Source organism: Lepisosteus oculatus, chromosome 15 (assembly GCF_040954835.1).
Source record: "Lepisosteus oculatus isolate fLepOcu1 chromosome 15, fLepOcu1.hap2, whole genome shotgun sequence".
Taxonomy (NCBI): Eukaryota; Metazoa; Chordata; class Actinopteri; order Semionotiformes; family Lepisosteidae; genus Lepisosteus; species Lepisosteus oculatus.
Genome location: NC_090710.1, coordinates 28,700,755 through 28,720,334, shown reverse-complemented (window position 1 = coordinate 28,720,334; position 19,580 = coordinate 28,700,755). Strand labels below are relative to the sequence as shown.

The window sequence follows — 19,580 nt, the reverse complement described above, 5'->3', positions numbered from 1 at the left end:
TTAGTCTATTCTGTGATGTGAATTGGAGGTTCTACGTTACTTTATTTTCATGTCAGAGTGGTTTGAAATGTACTCATCAATGCTCTTCCTAACACCAAAATACAAAAACAGAGTTGCAATTCCTCTTTAAGAGTACTGTCATCGTTGTCATCTGCCTCATCAAAAAAGATCATTTCTGCGTCTGAATATGTGCTCAGAAATGCAACAGTCGTAATCTCAAAAATGACCCTACAGTTCAGCATGCCAAGTAAGAGGTACTGTGTCAATGATGCACCGTTTAATATGCGGTTGTATTCCGTAGCTAAATGTATGGGGCTGTAAAATGTGAGCATAGTTTATACCAAGAATAGCATGATTACCGGCTCCTGACAGAAGGAGAAAACAAATATTGTTTGACCCCCAAAAAAATATATATATTGAGTTTGAATCTTATTCTCTTTCCATAAGTTAGACATTGCTGTAAAATCCCGCGCAACAGGCTGGTCATAAATCAATGTCGGTTTCCTTTTGTCGATTTGTTCACTTGGAAGTTTGCGCGGATGTACACATGCCGATGGGAAAAACGATTCGATCCCATCCCTTTCTAAGCCATCCACTAGCGATTTAGTCAGCGCTCACGGTTTTCCCGGGCTCTTTCTTCAGCACGTGGCTTCCCTGCGCTGCGCGGCACAGGGCTGTCAGGCGAGAGCGTGAAAGCAGTTCTTTCCCGGCGCCGCGGGGCTGGCTAGGTGGAGGTCCTTGTATGCTGGTTAATCCATGACAGGTGTCTGGAGACCTTATTGAAGACGTACCCCTGACTGCAGTCGTAGCCGCTGGGCGGGGAGGTGAGGATGCCGGTGAGGAACGAGGTGCCCTTGTGAGAGGTTATCACAGGGGAGCCGGGTTTCACGTCACAGCCGCCCTCCCCTGGCCCTTCCATGCAGAACATCTTGTTGGTGACTGTGAAGTTGTGCCTCTCCCGGCAGGATTCCAGAGGAAGGTAGGAGAGCCTGTTCAAGAGGCTGGCGTTCCTGCCCCCCGCGCCCCCCACCTTTGGCCCCCCAATCACGCCTCCTGTTCCCAGCATCAGCACGTTCTCCGCAAAATCCTTCTCGGGAAGGCAAATGGGGAAGACGCGTCGGCTGAACTCGAGGGGCGTTTCCAGGCGGAGGAGAGCTAAATCGTTGGCCGGGTGCTCGGCCGAGTACCTCGCGTGCGCCACAAATCGAGACACGTTCAACATCCGTCCCTGACCCTCGCCACCCTTGGTCGGCCCTCCTGGCAAGAGAATGGACAGTCGTGGGGTTGGTAGGAAACCTTAAACTAGTAAAATAGCTTCAACATCACGCTACAATTACTGTAGCTGCACCAGCTCTTAGTAGTGGTGGGTAGTACTGCATGTTCATCTAAGATTATTTCTGAACGTGTATTGCCGGCTGTAAGAGAAGAGGAAAAAATACCAAACAAAATCTGGGCTATATTTCGTTCTGACCTAAGAGTTTTGGAGGCTTACCGACAGAAACGTAAAATCTCTGAAGTGCTGGGATGCAGCTTGCTGTGGTCACCACCCAGTACTGCCCCAGAACAGCTCCACTACAAAATACTTGGTTGTCTTCATTGATGAGCATTGCCTTTCCAGAAAAGAGACACCATTTTATATACAGTATGAGCAACATACCAGATAGTGATAATGTTTGTTTGGCCTCCAAGAGACAACCCAGAGACTGACTGATACTACTGGAGAAGGAAATCTCCAATGCATAGAAGTATTGGGGGGGATCTCTGAGAACTTTGTACACACTTTTCCTGCCGAAGATGCAATATTTTATAAAGTGGACATTTAGAACTGGTTTGAACTGGATTAGAAGACTGTTAGACACAAGGGCTACTCTGTAATTCTATACTGTTATATAGTAAAGCGTGCTATGAACCTAAGTAACCAATAGTATTAAAAGAAGCTAGCTTTAGCAAATAGGGAGGTAGGAAGATATTGTGGTTTTGGAACACTGTCAATCTTTTGCGCACAGAGAAGTGTGATAACAGAAAAATACTTAAGGACTGTTTTAGTTGAATTACTACCGAGCATCTCTGTGTGTTTCGCTCCCATGCGCATGAAATACAAACTTCTTTTAACTTTTGAGAGGGACTCCTGACTGTGTTTTAAGGGGAAGCGGGGAAAAAAGTTCCCCAACAGCAGTTCCATAATATATTAGACTGGTTCCCAACCCTGGTCCTTGGGGAACACCTGTGTCTGCAAATTTAAAAACGGGCCTCAAATATAAAACTACAATCAGCTTCAGAACTTGGCCTGATTTCTGTCATCATTATCGGAATGCTATGTCTGGAGAAAGAATAAAGGGTGAAGGAGTAATAATGAAATGTGTTGGTGTCACCTGCCAAGGGCATTGTCCCTGAGGACAGAGCAGAGCCTCAGCTTCTGAAGATCTGGCCTTTCCGCTGCCCTCAGGAATGGCTAGGAGATGCCCCTTCCCGCAAGGAAATTTCACTGTCGATGGACGTCACACAAACAGCCATGTCATTACTGTTGTTCTCGGTGAAAACTCATCTATCACACTCTATCTCAGTGAAAAGTAATTATGTTGGAAGGTAGCTCTGTGACATAGCCAACCCAGAGGTGTCACACACCTGAAAGATGATGGCACATTTCAGTCCACTAATTGGAAACATGCAGGCAGAATGTAACCCCTTTGATAAAACCTTATAAAAATAAACTCAATCCAAACTGTCTTGCATATCTTTAACCTATCTTTATCTTTTTCAAATGGCCCAGCCTGACTATGCCATTGGCCAGCTCTCATTGGTCAGTAGTACATGGCCGCTCTTTCAAGTGTTTTGCTCCCCAGAACTGCTGTACCTGATTTACTGATGGCTGGTCTGTTTTTATTGCTCTAGTTCACAGATATTCAGTCCTGGACCTGGAGGGCAGCCCTGTCTTCAGGTGTCATTCCGCTTTGTACTGGTAATGACTTGACTTGGATCTGTTGTGTATTTACTGATCTGTACTGCCTCTGCTTCCAGGTCTTTATTCTTTCAGGATTGTGAATTGCCTCTAAGGTGCAGAGGAGAGCAGCCATCCAGGGCCAGGACTGAATATCTCCGCTGAAAGTAATAAGGAATTACTCAGTCATGAGGACTTTTTGCCTTTCACAGTTCTGCTAAAACGTCTTCATGTAACTGACTTGAATAATGAAAAAAGTCATCAAAACAATCAAAACAAATGGAAAACGATCAGTAGGTTCTGTATGGCTTACACTACCTTTTGGGATACAAGACCTCCCATCTGAATGCAGCTGGTATCCGCTGGTGCAGGAACAGACAAATGTGTTATAGGACTCAGGGTGGCAAAACTGCTCACAGCTGTGGGGCTCATCGATGGTGCACTGTGACACATCTGTAATCAGTCCACACAGACACAAGGACAGGAATGCACATGTTCCACCTTTCGTAAACCGGGGGCCAGGACTTTTAAACCTGTGTAGTCAAACCAATACGTTCTAGCCCACCCTCTCGTCTTCCGGCTAGTAAACATCTCTATCCTGTTTTGCAGAATCTGCCTTTGGGTGTAAACTGCCTTTTACAATATGAGACCCAAGGCTTTCTTCTTCCTCGGTTGAGATCTTCCATTTGCACCTCACACAGAAATATAAATGGTGTTTGCTGCGGTTGTAAAAAAAAAAAAAATCCACTGCATCTGAATTGACCTAAGCAACACATGCACTTGCTATATAGCAAATACATGGCATACAGGAGTCTCGACCCTTACTGTGTCAGACAGGATTACAGGTGAGCTATTTGTAAAGGTGGGCAGCACCTCATTGATGAATTAAGCAAGAACATGGCTCAATTAACAGGCCTCTGGTACCTAGAGGAGGGTCCTCTGATTAGCGTCACCTATGACCTTTATAGTACTAATTTAACAGATCACTTGCTGAATTGGTAACAGTTACATTGTGCTAAGTCTTGGGGTGTTAGTGTAACCTATAAAGCCACGATTGCTGGAAAGCGTCTCTCCAGGACAGTGTTCATCACTGACATGGATCAGTATTGCATTTTTTCCCCCATGATAGACAGCTTTCACGTTGACAGATTAATTCCCAGTCAGTGAACACTGTTGCTATCAATACCGCGTCAGCTGGTGAGTTCAACAGTGTTTACCAGTTTCACAGTTTGCCCCCCTGTAAAGCTCCATGCATTTGCACTCGTATCCTCCAACCTGGTCAGTGCACGTCCCTCCGTGCTGGCAGGGGTTGGGACTGCACTGGTCACCATCTGGGAAGAGGGAAACAGGGTCATCTACACTCAAGTCAAAGGGCGAAGAACCCGGGATTTCGCTTTTGAGTCACAGCAATGTTAAACCATCCCTGTCTTCAGCACGCCAAAACATTTTTGGAGATTATGAACGACCAAAAAGGGAAACAAGTATGAGTATTTAAGGAAATAACTTCTCACATGGTGCTCAGATGCAATGCAACCTACAGATCCGGATGATTAGATCTGGTCTATACATCTGTCCGTTTGCTGGAGCCTATCCCAGCATGCAACAGGCACAAGGCAGGGTCCACCCTGGACAGGATAGAAAATCTGGAGGAAAGCAGCCCTTCAGCACAAGGATTGTACAAATCTCGGCTGTAAGTAATAAGGTATTACTTAGTCATGAGAGCTAAAGGCCCTTTTTTGCTTTTCAGTTCGGCTAAAATGCCTTGAGTGTATTATCAGTGCAGTATCATGAAGTATATATCTACGTATTATATAAGTATATAATCTATATATTGTACTATCTTACAGTATGTTATCATTAAGTGTTGGTGCATGGTGTGCCCTGTGTGGATCAGTATAATATGTGATAAATAACTGATGGATGCCAGTCCATGCACTCACACCAGGGCCAATTAACGTGCCAGCATGTCTTTGGACTGCGGGAGGAAACTGCGGAGAGCATTCGAACTCCACACAGACCGCACCCCAGCATGAGGCAGCAATAGTTCAGGTGGGTAGCTGCGTCAGCATGCGTAGGCTGCAAAGGAACAAGTAATAGGTTTATTCCATGCTGAAAAAAAGAAGAAAGAGAACAAAACATTTCGGCCGTGGAGCCTTCTTCAGGTGTGAGAGAGACAGGGCAGTAGGCAAAGGTAAAGTAGCGGGAGAACAAAGGTTGGGAGGGAGGAGGAGTGAGAGGCGGGAGCAGGGGACAGAAAGAGAGGCCAATCAAGAGGTGTGAAATGAAACTTCCAATGAATGGAGAAAATTTAAAAGAACAGTAATCTGTCGTTAAGGGAAGGGAGAATGTGTGATCCTAGCTGCAGAATAATTTTAGTTTCGGTGGTCTTTCTGATGTATGAGTTCGGAAAACCATCTTGGAGAACACAGACGGAGAGATTAGAGTGGTCGTGGCCGTCAGAGGTGAAATGAGAAACAATGGGCTTGGAGAGATCTTTAATCTTCACAGCCCTGACGTGTTCTCTGAAGCGGTCTCCGAGTCTCCTTCGTGTTTCTTTCTTCTTTTTTTTCAGCATGGAATAAACCTATTACTTGTTCCCATGAGGCAGCAATGCCAGCCAGCGCTCCACTGTGCCTCTGACAGGCGTTCTAGGGAATCTTTATTTTTCATTATGAGAAGCGCACTTTCAATGAGCTAAAGAGCTGGTTAGGAGAGAAATATGGAAATGCCGTAAATATGCTTAAACTACATAAGAAATATTGAAGAAATGTGTGTAATTATCCAGAAAGTTAGATATGCATGAAACATCACCGACATTTCGTTCTGTAAGAACACCATTCATACCTTTGTAAACGGCCCAAAATTTGTTCTAGAAAACAAACACAAAAAAAACAGACTTTAGTTCAACTCTGCAGGACATTACACCTTACAGCTCTGTTTGAAGACACTTTGAATAAAATAATTTCTAGAAATAGCCAGCAGCACAGTTCTGTGGTTTGGTTAGGCAAAGAGGGGTGATCACAGACTTTTAGAAGGAGTGCTGGGAGTTTTGTGGAACAGGTTGTGCTTTGGGAATGTTTTATGGGACTTATGGTTCATGTTTTACTCTAGTCTGTGTAAAGGGCAGAAATTAGAGATATGTAGTTAAGGTGAACGTTTATAGTTTTTTTCTAATTAGATACCTAATGTATCTGAACAAATTGGAATACTTCAAAAGTAATAAGATCGTTGCAGATAATAATTACGCAAAAAATACGGATGACACCCGAAGAAGGCTCATCAGCCCAAATGTTAGATTTCTTCAAATTTTCAACTTAGAAATAAACTTTACTTGTGCCATTGCTGCCAACACTGAGACCCCATCCATACCCTTTTTGCATTTACTGTATAATTGGTAATAGCAGTATAAACTATCATAATATTTTCAATCTGCTGAATCCACGTGTGACATTTAGTTTATATCATGACAATCATTTGCTGTTGCAAAAGCAAGAGGGCTGTCTTAAATCACCTACAGCGCATACACACTAATGCCGTAGTTTGAATCAAATTGCACGCTGGCCCTGTGCCTGCATCTGTGCAGTCTGTTACCCCTGGAGGAAAGGGCTTAACCAGGCCAGCGAGTGAGTTACAAAAAGCAGCAAAGCAGCTTTGGTCCATGCATTTCAAAGAAAAATACGAACCGTTTTGTCTGTGTCTTCAAAAACTTCTCTGGCTTCCTCATAGGTGCAGAGTTCTTCATGGCACTCTCTTTCCAAGTTGCCCTTTAGGATCTCCTCGACGAGCATGAAGTTCGCACGCTTAGTTCTTCGGAGGATCTGGGCGGCTTCCTCCTGGGTCTGAAAGACTGGAAGAAAAGCGACGCTCTGCAGTGACCTGTTTCTTTCCGTAGCGCCGCAGCAATGAGCGTGAGGCAAGTGCACAACGGCATCAAGCTGGGACTGTTTGTGTCACGACCAAGAAACACAGCAGCCCCCCGACTCGGTGCCTTCAGCCAGGAAGAGTTCTCACATTGCGCTTCCCTGCCATTTATTCTTCTTATTTACTATTGTTGTCATCCTGTAAAGCGCTTTGAGAAGCCACCTTTAAAGGCGCTATATAAAATAAAGTTTATTATTATTAAAGTTTATTATTGTCGATTCAGGGTCACATAAAGCTTTATTCCGTGCTGAAAAGAGAAAAAAGGAAACACAACATTTCGGCTGTGGAGCCTTCTTCGGGTGGTGTGTTCCCTTTCTTCTCTTTTCAGCACAGAATAAACCTTCAGGCGTTGCTTTGCAGCCTACTTGAACTACATTGTCGATTTAGCTGCGGATACCGAAATTCAAATTTTCCAAATCTCGCAAACAATTGGGTTTTTATTGGGTTTAACATCATCCATCCCATTTCCTCCCTGCGTTATCCGATACAGGGCCACGAGGAGCTGAAGCCTGACCCGGCAAGCCACGGACACAAACACAGGATACACCCTGGACAGGACTCCAGACCATCGAAGAGTGCACACAGACACCTACCAGCACAAGCAGAAACCCACACAAGCACAGGGAGAACATACAAACTCCACACAGACAGCAGGCTGGGAAGTGAACCCAAGCACAAAGTCCCTTTAGAACTAGCCTGCGATTTCCACTCTCTGTTGATTAACCCAGTTCATGAGAAATATTGATCAGCGTCATGAATTTGCCAAGTCTGTTCAATGACAAGTCAGTGTAGCTGCTACAATTTATTTCCCTGAAGTCCATCTGTTAGATGCTCGTGTTTCTCTTGCTGAATGTATTAGATGATATACAGTACACACACCGTACTGTAATACAGTAGTATATACAGACTATAAGAGAAGTGTGACAGTGCCAAATGCAGACCAGAATGAAGACAATCATCTTCAGTCAGGTGTAGCATGCAATAGCTTTCAATCCCAAATCAAAAGCAGCAAAGGTCTCTCATGACTACAGGGATGTGCTGTTGTGTTTGTCTTTCTCTCATTGAGGTCTTTTGTCTTGAAATGAAAATGGGAAAGATATCTTGAAACGGGCCAGTGGAATATTCTAATAAAGAACTAAAACTGAAATGAAAGAAACCAAAAACATACAAAAACTTTTGACAAAAACATTTTTGGTTTAAGTCTGATCTCTTACTCTGAAATGAATCCTGCTGTACTGTGCAACTTACTTTTCTTAAGTCAGCAACACTGGGTGGCCTTTGTCTAAAATCTTCAACAGTATAAATTAGTGTGCTGAACACAAAATCACAACATTTCCTGATAAGAAGCTTAGAGATTCGTGAAGCTTACATCTCTTTTCAAAGTGAAAACCCTTTACAAGAATCAAATAAAAATGCAATAAATGCTTTATTGTTCCTGATCACTACTCTTAAAATGTTAAATCCAAGAATAAGTCTTGCCAACTGTAACACGCAGATTTGACGTTGCACTGTTAGTGTATACGTATGTCGACATTACAAAAACATTTTTAAATAGCAATAGAAAAGTATTACCTTCATAATCAGCACCAGTTATGGAAAAGAACCCCACAAGTGTCAAACATAAAAACCAGTCCAAAGACACCATGATGACACCAACCTATTCAGATGCTACTGTACAAAGAGCTTAAAACAAAACCTTCACTCTGAGGACAAAGATCACCAATTCTTACTCGGAGTATTGCATAACCTTTCTGCATTGGGGCAATATTTGGTTTAAAGCAGGGGTGGACTTTACATTGCTCACTGTTTTAAAACATTGCTTTTCAACTGCTGCTAGAAAAGAAAGAATATCCTTAGTAATACCATTATAAACATTGCACTATTTTGTTTTTAAACATGACACTAAATCAGAGAAGCTAAAATAATCTAGAATCTGGTATAGTTTGTAATCTAGTCAGGTTCACAGGTTCTGTTCATCACCCCTCTGCTCCTACTGTATTCAGTACCCCCATCTACTGTCTCAATTCATCATGCATATCCTGTGTAATTTGTTTATTGTTACTGTCATTCTTTAAAGAGCTTTGAGAAGCCACCTTTAAGGGTGCTATATAAATAAAGTTTATTACTGTCAGACATTTCAGATGTTCAGTTAATTGTAAGCTGTAAACACAACTAAATAAACAAGAAATAATGAAATAATAAATGTAAAGTGAAAAAATCATTTCACATAATCATATTGCACCCCTGCTACTGCTATTCAGCATGATCAGTGACATAGTTTAAGATGCACATGGATAGAATTGTTAAAATTTATCCTCATGTAAATTGCATTTTTGTCCAGTTGGTGTCAGTGTTTTCAAATGGTTGAATATATGTACTGTAGGCTTTGGGTGTTTTTATTAGTACATGATTATCAAGATGTCAAAAAGAATTGTCCCTAATATTAACTTCTTGTAATGCTGTAATTTTTTCTACTGTGTTTCTTATGATGAAACGTCTACACATTGCTCATGTAAGGTGTACATGTTTTATCAAGGTTTCATTTCTGTCCATTATAGTTTTATTTTTGTAAAGACAGTACAATGAATACACATGTGAAGTGCACCAAACTAAGCAATGCGCACTTCAATGAAAGGAAAGGGTGCAATTATATTTCTCAAAGGACATTCCAAGCACAGAACATCACATGCATCAGTTTAATTTTAGTACTGACATTGTGTTTTTGTCCATGGAAAACTACTTTTCACTTTTTAGAAAAATGTCCTGTTGATAAAGTGGTGATAGTGATATGTTTATAGTGGTAGTGATAAATTTGTTCCAGACTGTATGTATTCTGGGGTTAAATGGGAAGATCTGCCTGTTTTCCAGGTTTGACCTTTAACAGTAAGCAATCATTTGTCTGGCTGAGGATTGTTTTTCTGTTAAAAGCTACCTGCTTTGCTGGTCTGTTTGACTGGAACATACAGTACTATCGACCAATTCAAGGTCAGAGTTCAGTCGCTATTACAGTATTTCTCCTGAATTCAATGTTTTTAATGAACAGGGATCTGAATTTTGGTCTAATCTAGCTTTGAATCGAGCTACCTGGTTACTTTTTAACAAACTACTTAACTTCTATTCAAACATTTTTGCTGCAAATGTGTACAGTTTGCCAGAATTATATAAGTTGTATGACTTTGTGATCACCCCTGTAACTGGGAACCTTTGGTATCCATTTTTTTTGTACAATGATCATTCCCCCTGGAGCGACATAGATTAGAGCCATACCACAGTATGATTACTTATATGTATAATTTCTGTTTGTATAAAGTCATTCAGAACAGGTTTAGAAAATAAATTCCAGAAAGCACAATTATAATAAAGAATGAACCCACTGATATAGTTTGTGAACAGCAGATATTTGGGTACTGGAACTTGAAGAGGAAAATAAATGGACAAGATTTGTTTATGTAGACTTGTCAAAATCTTTTTTTTGAGATAATTCAATAATGCAATAAAAACGAGAGGAAAGTGGTAAAATATGTTCTCTACATTTGAACCACAGTGGAGCTCAGTTTAAGGAACTGGGACTCTTCCCTTTTGTCAGAAAACATCATTACAATATATATAAATTCTTTAACAGAAATAAAAGAGGTTAAAATAACTCCTAGGATCACTCTGAGGTGGTTTTTCCACCAGTACAACATTTCCTCCACTGTTTCTATGCCCCCTTAAAATGACCAGACTAAAAGTGGAAAGAAACTGTAATAACTACCATAATAACGGCCAGGAGCCGTTTGGACTGTGGGGTACAATGGTCTGAAAATGACTCTGTTGGCATTTTCAGCCTGCAAATGAGGAGACAAAAAGATTTGATAAAAAATATTTAAAAAAATGAAACTGACGAAATGATCAATTAGAGGGATTCAAAAGGTTTACAGGGACCAGGGGACACTGTTACATATAGGATAGTGAGAAACAAGGACATTTAGAGCTGAAAATACTGTTAGATGCACAAGGATCAAAAAGACAGTAGGAACCAAGTGGCCTAAAGACGGGCTGATCTTGTACTCCTTCATGCTCTAAAGAAATCTTAGAATCTAATTTAATTTCAAATGACACAAATCAGCCGGCAGCCATACCTCCCTGCAGCTCTCAGTCTGGTCAGCACCTGGATGGGAGACCCCCTGGGAAAGCTGCTGGGAGAGGTGTTAGTGGGGCCAGTAGGGGGCGCTCACCCTGCGGTCTGTGTGGGTTCTAATGCCCCGGTATAGTGATGGGGACACTATACTGAAGTGGCACTGTCTTTCGGATGAGACTTTAAACCGAGGTCCTGACTCTCAGTGGTCATTAAAGATCCCCGGGCATTTCTCGAGAAGAGTAGGGAGTTATCCCAGTGTCCGGGCCAGATTTCCCTCCTCGGCCTTTACCGTGGCCTCCAAACTGTCCCCATGTATGACTGACCTGCACTGGCCCTGCGATGGACTGGCGTCCTGTCTAGGGTGTACCCTGCCTTGCGCTCGTTGCTTGCCAGGTAGGCTCCGGCCTCCCGCGACACCGTAGGGTATAAAGTGGTTTTGGCAAATGCCATGACACAACACAAATCAAAATGAATTTGTCATTTCAGCGTTTTCACTTCTGATGAGAAAAATCACTTCTAAAAGTCCTTTGATCAGTATGGTGGGGTGGGGTGTGGCACGACCGCCTCACAGCCTGTAGGTCTTGTGTTCAGCTCTGGACTGGGGAGGCATCTGGCTGAAGTTCATGTTCCCTCTGTGTTTGTGTGGCTCTTCTCCGGTTGACTCTGACCCTCCCAGGGTCTCACAGTTGTGTGCAGTGTGAGTGACGCAGTGCCATTCCATTCACAGAGCAGTGCTGGAGTGCACCTTGTTCCCCTGAGATAGGCTCCAGGTGGGGCCCCCCCCTCACTGGGAACCAGCAGCATTCCGATGATGAATGTGTCACATATACGATGATTTTGCATTTGCAATGATCTCAGGTCAGATTTATTTCAGAAAGACGCTCGATTTCATTTAGCTCTATGTAGAAATTGATCAAGTAGAAGCCTATCACCGATACACCCATCCGTGTATCATTCAAGCGAGATCTGCTGTTTCTCAGGGATGCTAGATTGGCATGAAGGAATTCACGTGCACAGGGAGTGAAACTGCACTGGGAAACTGGTGAGGTGTAGAGGATGTTTCTATTGCTTGGAGAGCTAGAGGAAGGCAGCCACGTTCCATAACTAATACAGCAAAAAAAGTATCTGAAAGGGATAAAAGCACATTGTTTAGGATATATTTCTAGTGTATTGAATACTGTACTGTAGATGTGTTACTGACATACCAAGCACCGCTAACATTTCAATCATCTGGTATTCAAGCCCCAGATGTACAAAATCAGCAAACGAGACCTTTAATGCTTTCTGTAAACAGCGTCTTCATTTAATTTCTTTTCAGGGTTATTCCACTGCCATGGAAAAAGACTGAGATACAGAGCCACGCTTAAAATTCACACATTACTCAATTCATCAGATACTGAAATTAGTAGTATTAGTCATTCTGTTTGCCCGGTGTAAAATCGTGAACAAATCAGAAGCAAAGGAAAGGTCATGCTTTACTGAAGTACTTAATAACTGCTTTGATCCATGGAAGGAACTTGGACACCTGCGTGTAGACCCCATATTTGCCTTCCCTGGCACAGCCCTCCCCCCAGCTCACTATCCCAGTGATGAACCACGTGTCTTTGTACTGTGTGACATGGGGACCGCCACTGTCCCCCTGGCAGGCATCCTTGGCTACCTTGTCATAGCCAGCGCAGAACATGTTAGCGGAGATCTGGGCCTGACTGGACTCGATGCACATGAGCCTGTCCACGTAGGGCACAGTGAGCTTCTGGAGGATGGTGGACTGCCTGCCTCTCTCGTGAGTGCGCCCGAAGCCACTGATCTGGGCGTCGTTCTGCTTCATCAGGACCTTCTCGGCGAAATCTTTCTCCGGAAGGCAAGCCGGAATGATGAACTTGGTGAATTTGACGGGCTCCTTCAGCTTGATGATGGCTATATCGTTGTCGTAGGTGTCCGTGACGTACTTATTGTGAATGATCACTTTCTCCACGGGATATGTTTCCTCACTGTCATCAGTCTTTTCTGTGTCATAGTCCCCTGAAATTTAGGGATATAAAAGTTTGAATTTATATGTAATTTACGGCATAAATATGAACGGTTGTTCTAGTGCTGTATATTTTATTATTAGCTAATACTTTTCAAAAATCAAAGTTCCCATGGAACCTTTTCTGAAGAAACAGTGAATATTTATTTTAAAGCATATTAGGTCTATTTTTCAATATGTTAAAAAAAGCTTTATGTTTTCATCATAATACATTTGGCTTAACATGCTGAGCTGAAGGCAAACAAATTCCATTTACACTGCATAAAGGGCTTAACACAAGTGAACTGTGTAACTCATTATTAACAATATAACTTGACTATTGGTCTAAACAATATACTGACTGATTAAATATCCTTCACTCTGAAAGAGGAAAAATTAGATAAGGAGACACAAACATTTTATGCTATTGAATCCTCAAATATAATAAAAAAAAGACACATACCAAGCCTTACTGTAAATGACTTAGACTCTCTCATGCAATGTGCGGCTGATAATATAATATGTTCAGTCAGAATGGTCCCACCACAAAATCCTACTCCTTCCTCGTTTATTAAAAGAGCCTAAAAAAGTAAAGACAAAAAGAAAAATAACATGAAAGAGCAAATGACATACCAATGACTTACAATTTGCATCCAGGTAGTGTATTGTTGGTTCAGTCCCGTAAGCTTTATGTACTCTTCATAACTGATGTCTTTTATTTTTCATTTTTTTTCTTAATTTCATTCAAATTCTGTCTTAATTTCATTCAGTTGTCTGACTTACCCCCTGGCTGAAAAACAAGTTCAACTATACACCTGGGACTGCAAATTTACAAGGCAACAACTGAAAAGGATGTTGTAGCACCTATCTCTGCCCCTTCGATATCCTGTTGTGAGTGCTCTCAGCCACTGCGCTTTCCCTGCTCCTTCTCTTCTGAAGCAGGACGGCCAGCACGGCCAAAAGCAGCGTGTGGAGAAACTAACACAGAGGTCAAAGCAAGACAAGGTGGAGAGTGACAGAATGTGAAAACACCTGAGCTGCATGTCTTCAAATATGCCTATACAGCATGGCAGCATAACAAATGTGTATAAGCAGCTTCCAAATGCATGAGGAAAAATGGACTGCTGATTTCCTGATCATTATAGAAAGTATATATGTTATTTCTTTCAGTCCTGGTGTTCTTTATAGTGCACCTTCAAAAGATAGAAGAAAGCAATCTATCTGTGGCTTGGCTGCTGGAGTGTGCTCTGAAGAAATACAAGTAGTTTACAATGGCCTTGGAAGGTACCTTTTGTACGGGGTTCAGAATTTTTAACAGACAGCCTTGCAAAATGTTAGCTTCATTCAGAAGCTTTGCATTCAAATCTTGCCAGTATTAAAATGATGTTTTTTTTTTGCCTGACCTACTCACCTGCCAGGGACAGTGTCCAGGAAGACATTCGTTTCCATTGACTATCCTCGCATCTGAGTTGGCACTGCTTAATATCATGGGTTCTTCAGTATCAGGTGTGATCGTGCTGTTCAGAATCTCTGTATCATTGCCAAAGTCGGTATCTACTAAGGATGTCCTGGTCAGTGAAGTCTTCAGAACGCCACAAGGGAACTCTTCTGTAGTGGAAACAAAGCAGGAAAGTTGAATTTCATGACTGAACATTTAGGAGGACTTTCAAGTGAAAGCCACATGTTTGGTGTAGCAGCATTTAGCAAAGAGCCCCTGCAGTTCTGTTTACGAAATGACTAGTCATTTATTTCTTTTTCAGCGCCCCAGGTAACACTTGAGATTAAACAAAAACAATGAGACTCTGATCTCTGATCTCTTGATGTAACAATATTCTGAGGTTTCATAATGAGCTCCATACATCTTCACAATTGCATGTCAATAATCCCTGCTGAAAGAACAAATCATTCATCACATTAATTTCAGGAAAATACATATCAGAGACAGAAGCCACATTGGAACAGTAGCAGTTAGACCTACTGTGCATCAGTGTTTACTATCCTTTTATCATTTTCCAAATTCCCAGAATTAGACTTGTATGGTCTACTGTGCCAGTTGACAACAACTTTGATTTGGTAATAAACCGATTACTGCTGATGACAGACAGTTCTGGATTTGTGCTGCCACTTTCGTGCTCCATCTACTCTCTCTGAAGTGCTCATTGATTAGCGTGATCAAGTCCGACATTATGAGAAGTTCTACCTCTGCTCGCTGGCTCTTATCCCTCTAATAACAGCAAAAATTAGGGCCAGCAGCCATATCACCCTGCAACTCACAACTGGCAGCCCACTGCAATGGAATTTCTGCTCCTCAGTTTTACAGTGCTGTACCAGTGCCTCATAAATTGCTCAATTGTTTGGTATTAAAATTGCACTGGCGTGTAAAGTGATCCCAAATACGATATAGCTAGAGGTACTGTTTTTTAACAAGTATGGCGTGCGAGTTATCTGTCCTGCGTTGAAAATACCTACTGTCAGACAAGCACTTCTTCCTGTCTTCATCAAGGTAATAGCCCGTGGCACAGGAACACGTGACTTTGTCATCTACCACTTTGCAGAAGTGTTGGCAGCCCCCGTTGTTGTTTTCACAAAGCTTTGGAATCTCTGGGTGGGGGTCAGAAAAGATCACAGATCAGGGTCAGACTCCAGAATGATTAATGGTTCAGAGTTTATAATATGGTGTACTTGCCCACCTACCGATTTCACAGTTCTTCCCTTGAAAGGTAGTTTCACAGAGACAGCTGTAAGCTCCAATGCCATCCTTACATTTCCCACGATTGAGGCAGGGCTGAGATGTACAGGCATCGCCGTCTGGGGGAAAGGGGTTTGTGAGTTCTGAGATGATGACACGTGTGTGTGTGTATGTGTGTGTGTGTGTGTGTGTGTAGACTGACACAGGCAATGTGAAAACAACTGCTGGTTGGAAACAAGAAGCTGATTCCACGGAATGGTAGTGTCTTTTAACCCTCATCAATATGGTCCTTGGAAAATGACAAGGACTCTTAATTATTGCACAACACATTGTCCCCCATCAAGTCAGCAAGTTCTTTACGAAGAAAAATACTTTCACTCTTCCTTGCTGAATATCACAAGTTGATTCTACTGATGTACCTAAATTGCCTTGAGGGTCTGCTGTCTGGACTGAATCTGAGTGTACAGTATTACTGGTTCCACACAGAGGATCACACTCTGCTAATTTACACTTCAGATTCTCATTCTCCTCCTGGTTGTACACCTCTCTGACCTTCTGCCATTGTGCTCTCTCAGCCCTGTGGCACCATTTGATTTTATTCTGACTGGTCTTTGCAGGGCCATACAGGAAGCCATGTATTTCATTTCGTGTTTACTTTCTCTGTTGTTGTCTTCCTTCTTCCAAAGCGGAGGTACAGAGGAGGTTGCTAGCTGTCATAGCTGAGAGATTAGCCAACATCCACTGCAAAGCCTGGTATCTACTAAGGATATCCAGGTCAGTGAGGTCTAGGTGCATATCTCCATCCGTATGAGTCTGCAGCTGGACTCACTGAGCTTTAGCCTTTATTTGCTTTATTTTGCATTCAGAGGTTGAGACCGCCTTAAGACGGAATTCTTCACCACAGAATGTTTCAGTGCATTTTTTAGTTTATCACCTTCTGCGTACTGTATGCTGTATATATTTGTTTGGGACAGGTCTTTAGTATATTTATTTTTGGAGCAAATGCATAATAAAAATCTCACAGAATTCAGAATTCTGAAGGAGTTACCCCTTCCAGGCTCTCCTTGAACGAGCACATTCCTGTCTAAACTGCCCTCAAGCCCAGCAGCGGTTTGATTAAGAGACAGCCTGTCCAGAGAATCTGAGGAATGGAGCCCCTGTTTAGATCATCAATCATCTACCAACACAAGGCAGAGAGGGAAATGAAGAGGCCCAGTTTTAGTCGCATTTCCTTCTCTTACAAACCTTGGGGAGAACAAGGATGAGAATGATAAAATCCAATGGATATACTGGTTTTACTTAATTTTTAGAAACAACTTTAAATGATTTAGTACCATTGTGTGTTTAAAGAAGAAAAAACATTTCCTCCAATACGCTTTCCTACAATATATTGTTAATTCTCAGAAATGTCTGGCATTTGCTTATCTTTCTTTGATATATACATTTAAAATAACATGCAATACATACAAAAAAAACCCAACATAAACAAATAAGAGATTACTATTTTTAAAGGGTGGGTACACCAGTCTGTATACAGTACTGCATGTACACAGCGACAGAATGCCACTGATTCTCACTATTTTCACTCAATTAAAATGCAATATTTTAACATCCGCTAACTCACATAACGAATCAAGAGAGAAATATGAACCGCCCCACTTATTTACCAAGTTCAGGTGTGAGATCATAAACTACCACATACCACAGCCCCGGAGATTCACATGTGACTGACGGTCTGTGTTCATTTCATCCACCTTGCCTGTGACCCGATGTATTTCAATATTTTATTTTTTTAAAATAAAGCTTATGACACACACACACACATGTTCATATCTGGGGTTCTTACCAAAATACACGTTCCAAAATTCATCCTAGGAAAAAAGAAAAAAAAACCGTGTCACACGTACAGTACAGTAGGAAGAAAGCCCATCTTCTACCAGTTTATGGTGGCATTAATCAAGTGACAACCGTTCAAGCGGCCCTTTTCGCCCGTGTTGCGGTGGGGAGATGGCACAGAACTGTACTTGCCGTTCTTTCGGTGTTTTCAAACACTTCCCTCGCCTCCTCGTAGCTGCAGCGCTCTTCGTGACATTCTCTCTCGATGTTGCCCTGCCGAAACTCTTCGAAGGGAGTGTTCGCCCGGCGGCTCCTGCTGAAGACCTGGCTTGCCCTCGCTTTGTCCACAAACACTGAAAACACAGGCTATGTCCATTTACTATACTTTGATATTTCCCCTTTTCAGTCGAAAAAAGAAAACACTAGCCGTGGCAGTTAGGCACACTTCTTTGGCACACAGCCTACAATTGTATTTAGGTTTCAAATATTGATAAATACCTCTAGCATGGCTCACCTCAAACTACTTCTTTAAATATTTCCCCCCAAATGTCATCCCAGACTATAGTTACAAACTGTGAGCTGGGTTCTTCTACTAAGGTTCGTTTTTTTTTTTAAATAAAAAAAAACATCCGAGGGAAAAAAAAACCGGCTGAACAAAATGAATTTTAACAAAGAAAAATAACCGATCTTGACACAGTATAACGAAAGTCAACATACCCTCGGCTCCTACCGATGCCTGCGCCGCGAAGAAAAGGCAGATCTGCAAAAGCCGAGCCATTGCAGTTTAGCTAGGAATCGAGCCCTCCAGATTGAAGGCAGATGGCAGCAAAAAGTTCAAAGATCAGCATGACAGGGGAAACGAGAGAGGCCTAAAAACAGTGAAAACGCACAGGTCTCCACGTCAGGACCTATGATTTTGTTTTCGCCTACCAACGAAAGGAACACAGTGGGTCTGATTGCGCCATCGCTAACTCTTCTCGTTCTGCTTATCTGTGACCAGTACTGTATCTCGCAAAGAGGACTGTCCTGTTCCTCTGCAGGACAAGGTTAGCAGCTTTAGTTCTTACACCATGACATGCCGTTTCGTTGTCAAACTCTGCTGTCATTAGCGTTTATGTCGTGCTCGTTCATCTGATGTACAGTACTTTGCAGACAAACCTAGACCTACAGTTACAATGTCAATTTTTCTTCTTTTTGTTGGATTCCTGCAGTCTGTGTAAGCGGTTTAAAGATAGACGAACTGAGCTGGGCAAGCTCTTTTCTTTTGAAATCAAATGTGTGCCTAAAAGCACACACACACAAAAAAACACGATTTTTACTTCAGGGTTTTTTTCTTTCCTTTATGATATCCTAGTCTATTGGATTTCTAAAAAAAGAGTATTTGTAATAAAAAAAAATGTTGACCACATTGTACAAATACTGTATTAAATAGATGGAATAAACAAAACATACTGTACCAAAGCTACAGAGCAGCAAAAAATACTTTGGAAACATTTTCTGAATTCAGAATAGTTTTGAATGGTTTTAGTTTAATGGTTTTAATGGTTTCAGTGGTGATAAATTAAATTTCAGTTAAATTTTACTGTTCATGCTTGATTTCTTAATTGTGTGGGACTGTAGTTAGAAATGATGTTGTCAACAAATATGGACTGTCAAAAGTTCAATGCTACCACACACTTTAAACTAGGGGAACATTAAGGTTTTATGAATTCCCTTGAAAAACCCTTTGGAGATGCGCACATTTTAGAGCAACTGCAAAAAGTTGACTGTCCAAACTCCGAGTCAGCCACAGTGCAATAACAGTTGTGTTTGTTCTGTGAGGGTCAGCGATCTCCTGTCAGTTAATCTCAGCTTCATGGAAAAGATCGTGTTTTCAGATGTTGCTCACGGGAACAAGGAGATGTTAATGCCACACTGAAAAGCAAAAAGAAGGAAGAAACAACACAGTGTTTCAGCTGTGGAGCCTTCCTCTCACATCTTGGGGCCTTTTTTCTTTCTGCTTTCCAGTGTGGAATGAGCCTCTGCTGCTTCCTTTGTACCCCACAACGCTGATGAAGCCTCCCAGTTA

General features: G+C 41.9%; 2 protein-coding genes across 2 annotated transcripts; both read right to left on the bottom strand.

Annotated features, from left to right (window-relative positions):
• Window positions 1-262: 262 nt before the first annotated feature.
• Window positions 263-8,573, bottom strand: prozb (protein Z, vitamin K-dependent plasma glycoprotein b). The gene is made up of 8 exons (XM_015364235.2): window positions 8,432-8,573; window positions 6,622-6,785; window positions 5,783-5,807; window positions 4,156-4,269; window positions 3,257-3,391; window positions 2,373-2,485; window positions 1,493-1,610; window positions 263-1,257 (listed from the first exon to the last, which is right to left on the bottom strand). Exons 1-8 carry the CDS (start codon window positions 8,502-8,504, stop codon window positions 725-727), a joined length of 1,275 nt encoding a protein of 424 aa, XP_015219721.2. The 5' UTR covers window positions 8,505-8,573; the 3' UTR covers window positions 263-724.
• A 3,679-nt stretch (window positions 8,574-12,252) lies between these two features.
• Window positions 12,253-18,510, bottom strand: f10 (coagulation factor X). The gene is made up of 8 exons (XM_006639298.3): window positions 18,230-18,510; window positions 17,705-17,865; window positions 17,523-17,547; window positions 15,682-15,795; window positions 15,457-15,588; window positions 14,399-14,595; window positions 13,451-13,568; window positions 12,253-13,001 (listed from the first exon to the last, which is right to left on the bottom strand). Exons 1-8 carry the CDS (start codon window positions 18,288-18,290, stop codon window positions 12,448-12,450), a joined length of 1,362 nt encoding a protein of 453 aa, XP_006639361.2. The 5' UTR covers window positions 18,291-18,510; the 3' UTR covers window positions 12,253-12,447.
• Between the last annotated feature and the right edge of the window lie 1,070 nt (window positions 18,511-19,580).

Coding starts and splice junctions, on each gene's coding strand:
- prozb (XM_015364235.2), bottom strand. CDS start 8,504: ATGGTGTCTTTGGACTGGTTTTTATGTTTGACACTTGTGGGGTTCTTT. Junction 2,486..3,256: donor GAGGTCTTGTATCCCAAAAG/GTAGTGTAAGCC, acceptor GTCCATCGACAG/TGAAATTTCCTTGCGGGAAG. Junction 1,611..2,372: donor AGGGACAATGCCCTTGGCAG/GTGACACCAACA, acceptor TTTTCTGGAAAG/GCAATGCTCATCAATGAAGA.
- f10 (XM_006639298.3), bottom strand. CDS start 18,290: ATGGCTCGGCTTTTGCAGATCTGCCTTTTCTTCGCGGCGCAGGCATCG. Junction 17,866..18,229: donor GGCATCGGTAGGAGCCGAGG/GTATGTTGACTT, acceptor CTGTGTTTTCAG/TGTTTGTGGACAAAGCGAGG. Junction 15,796..17,522: donor ATTTTGGAACGTGTATTTTG/GTAAGAACCCCA, acceptor CCTTTCCCCCAG/ACGGCGATGCCTGTACATCT.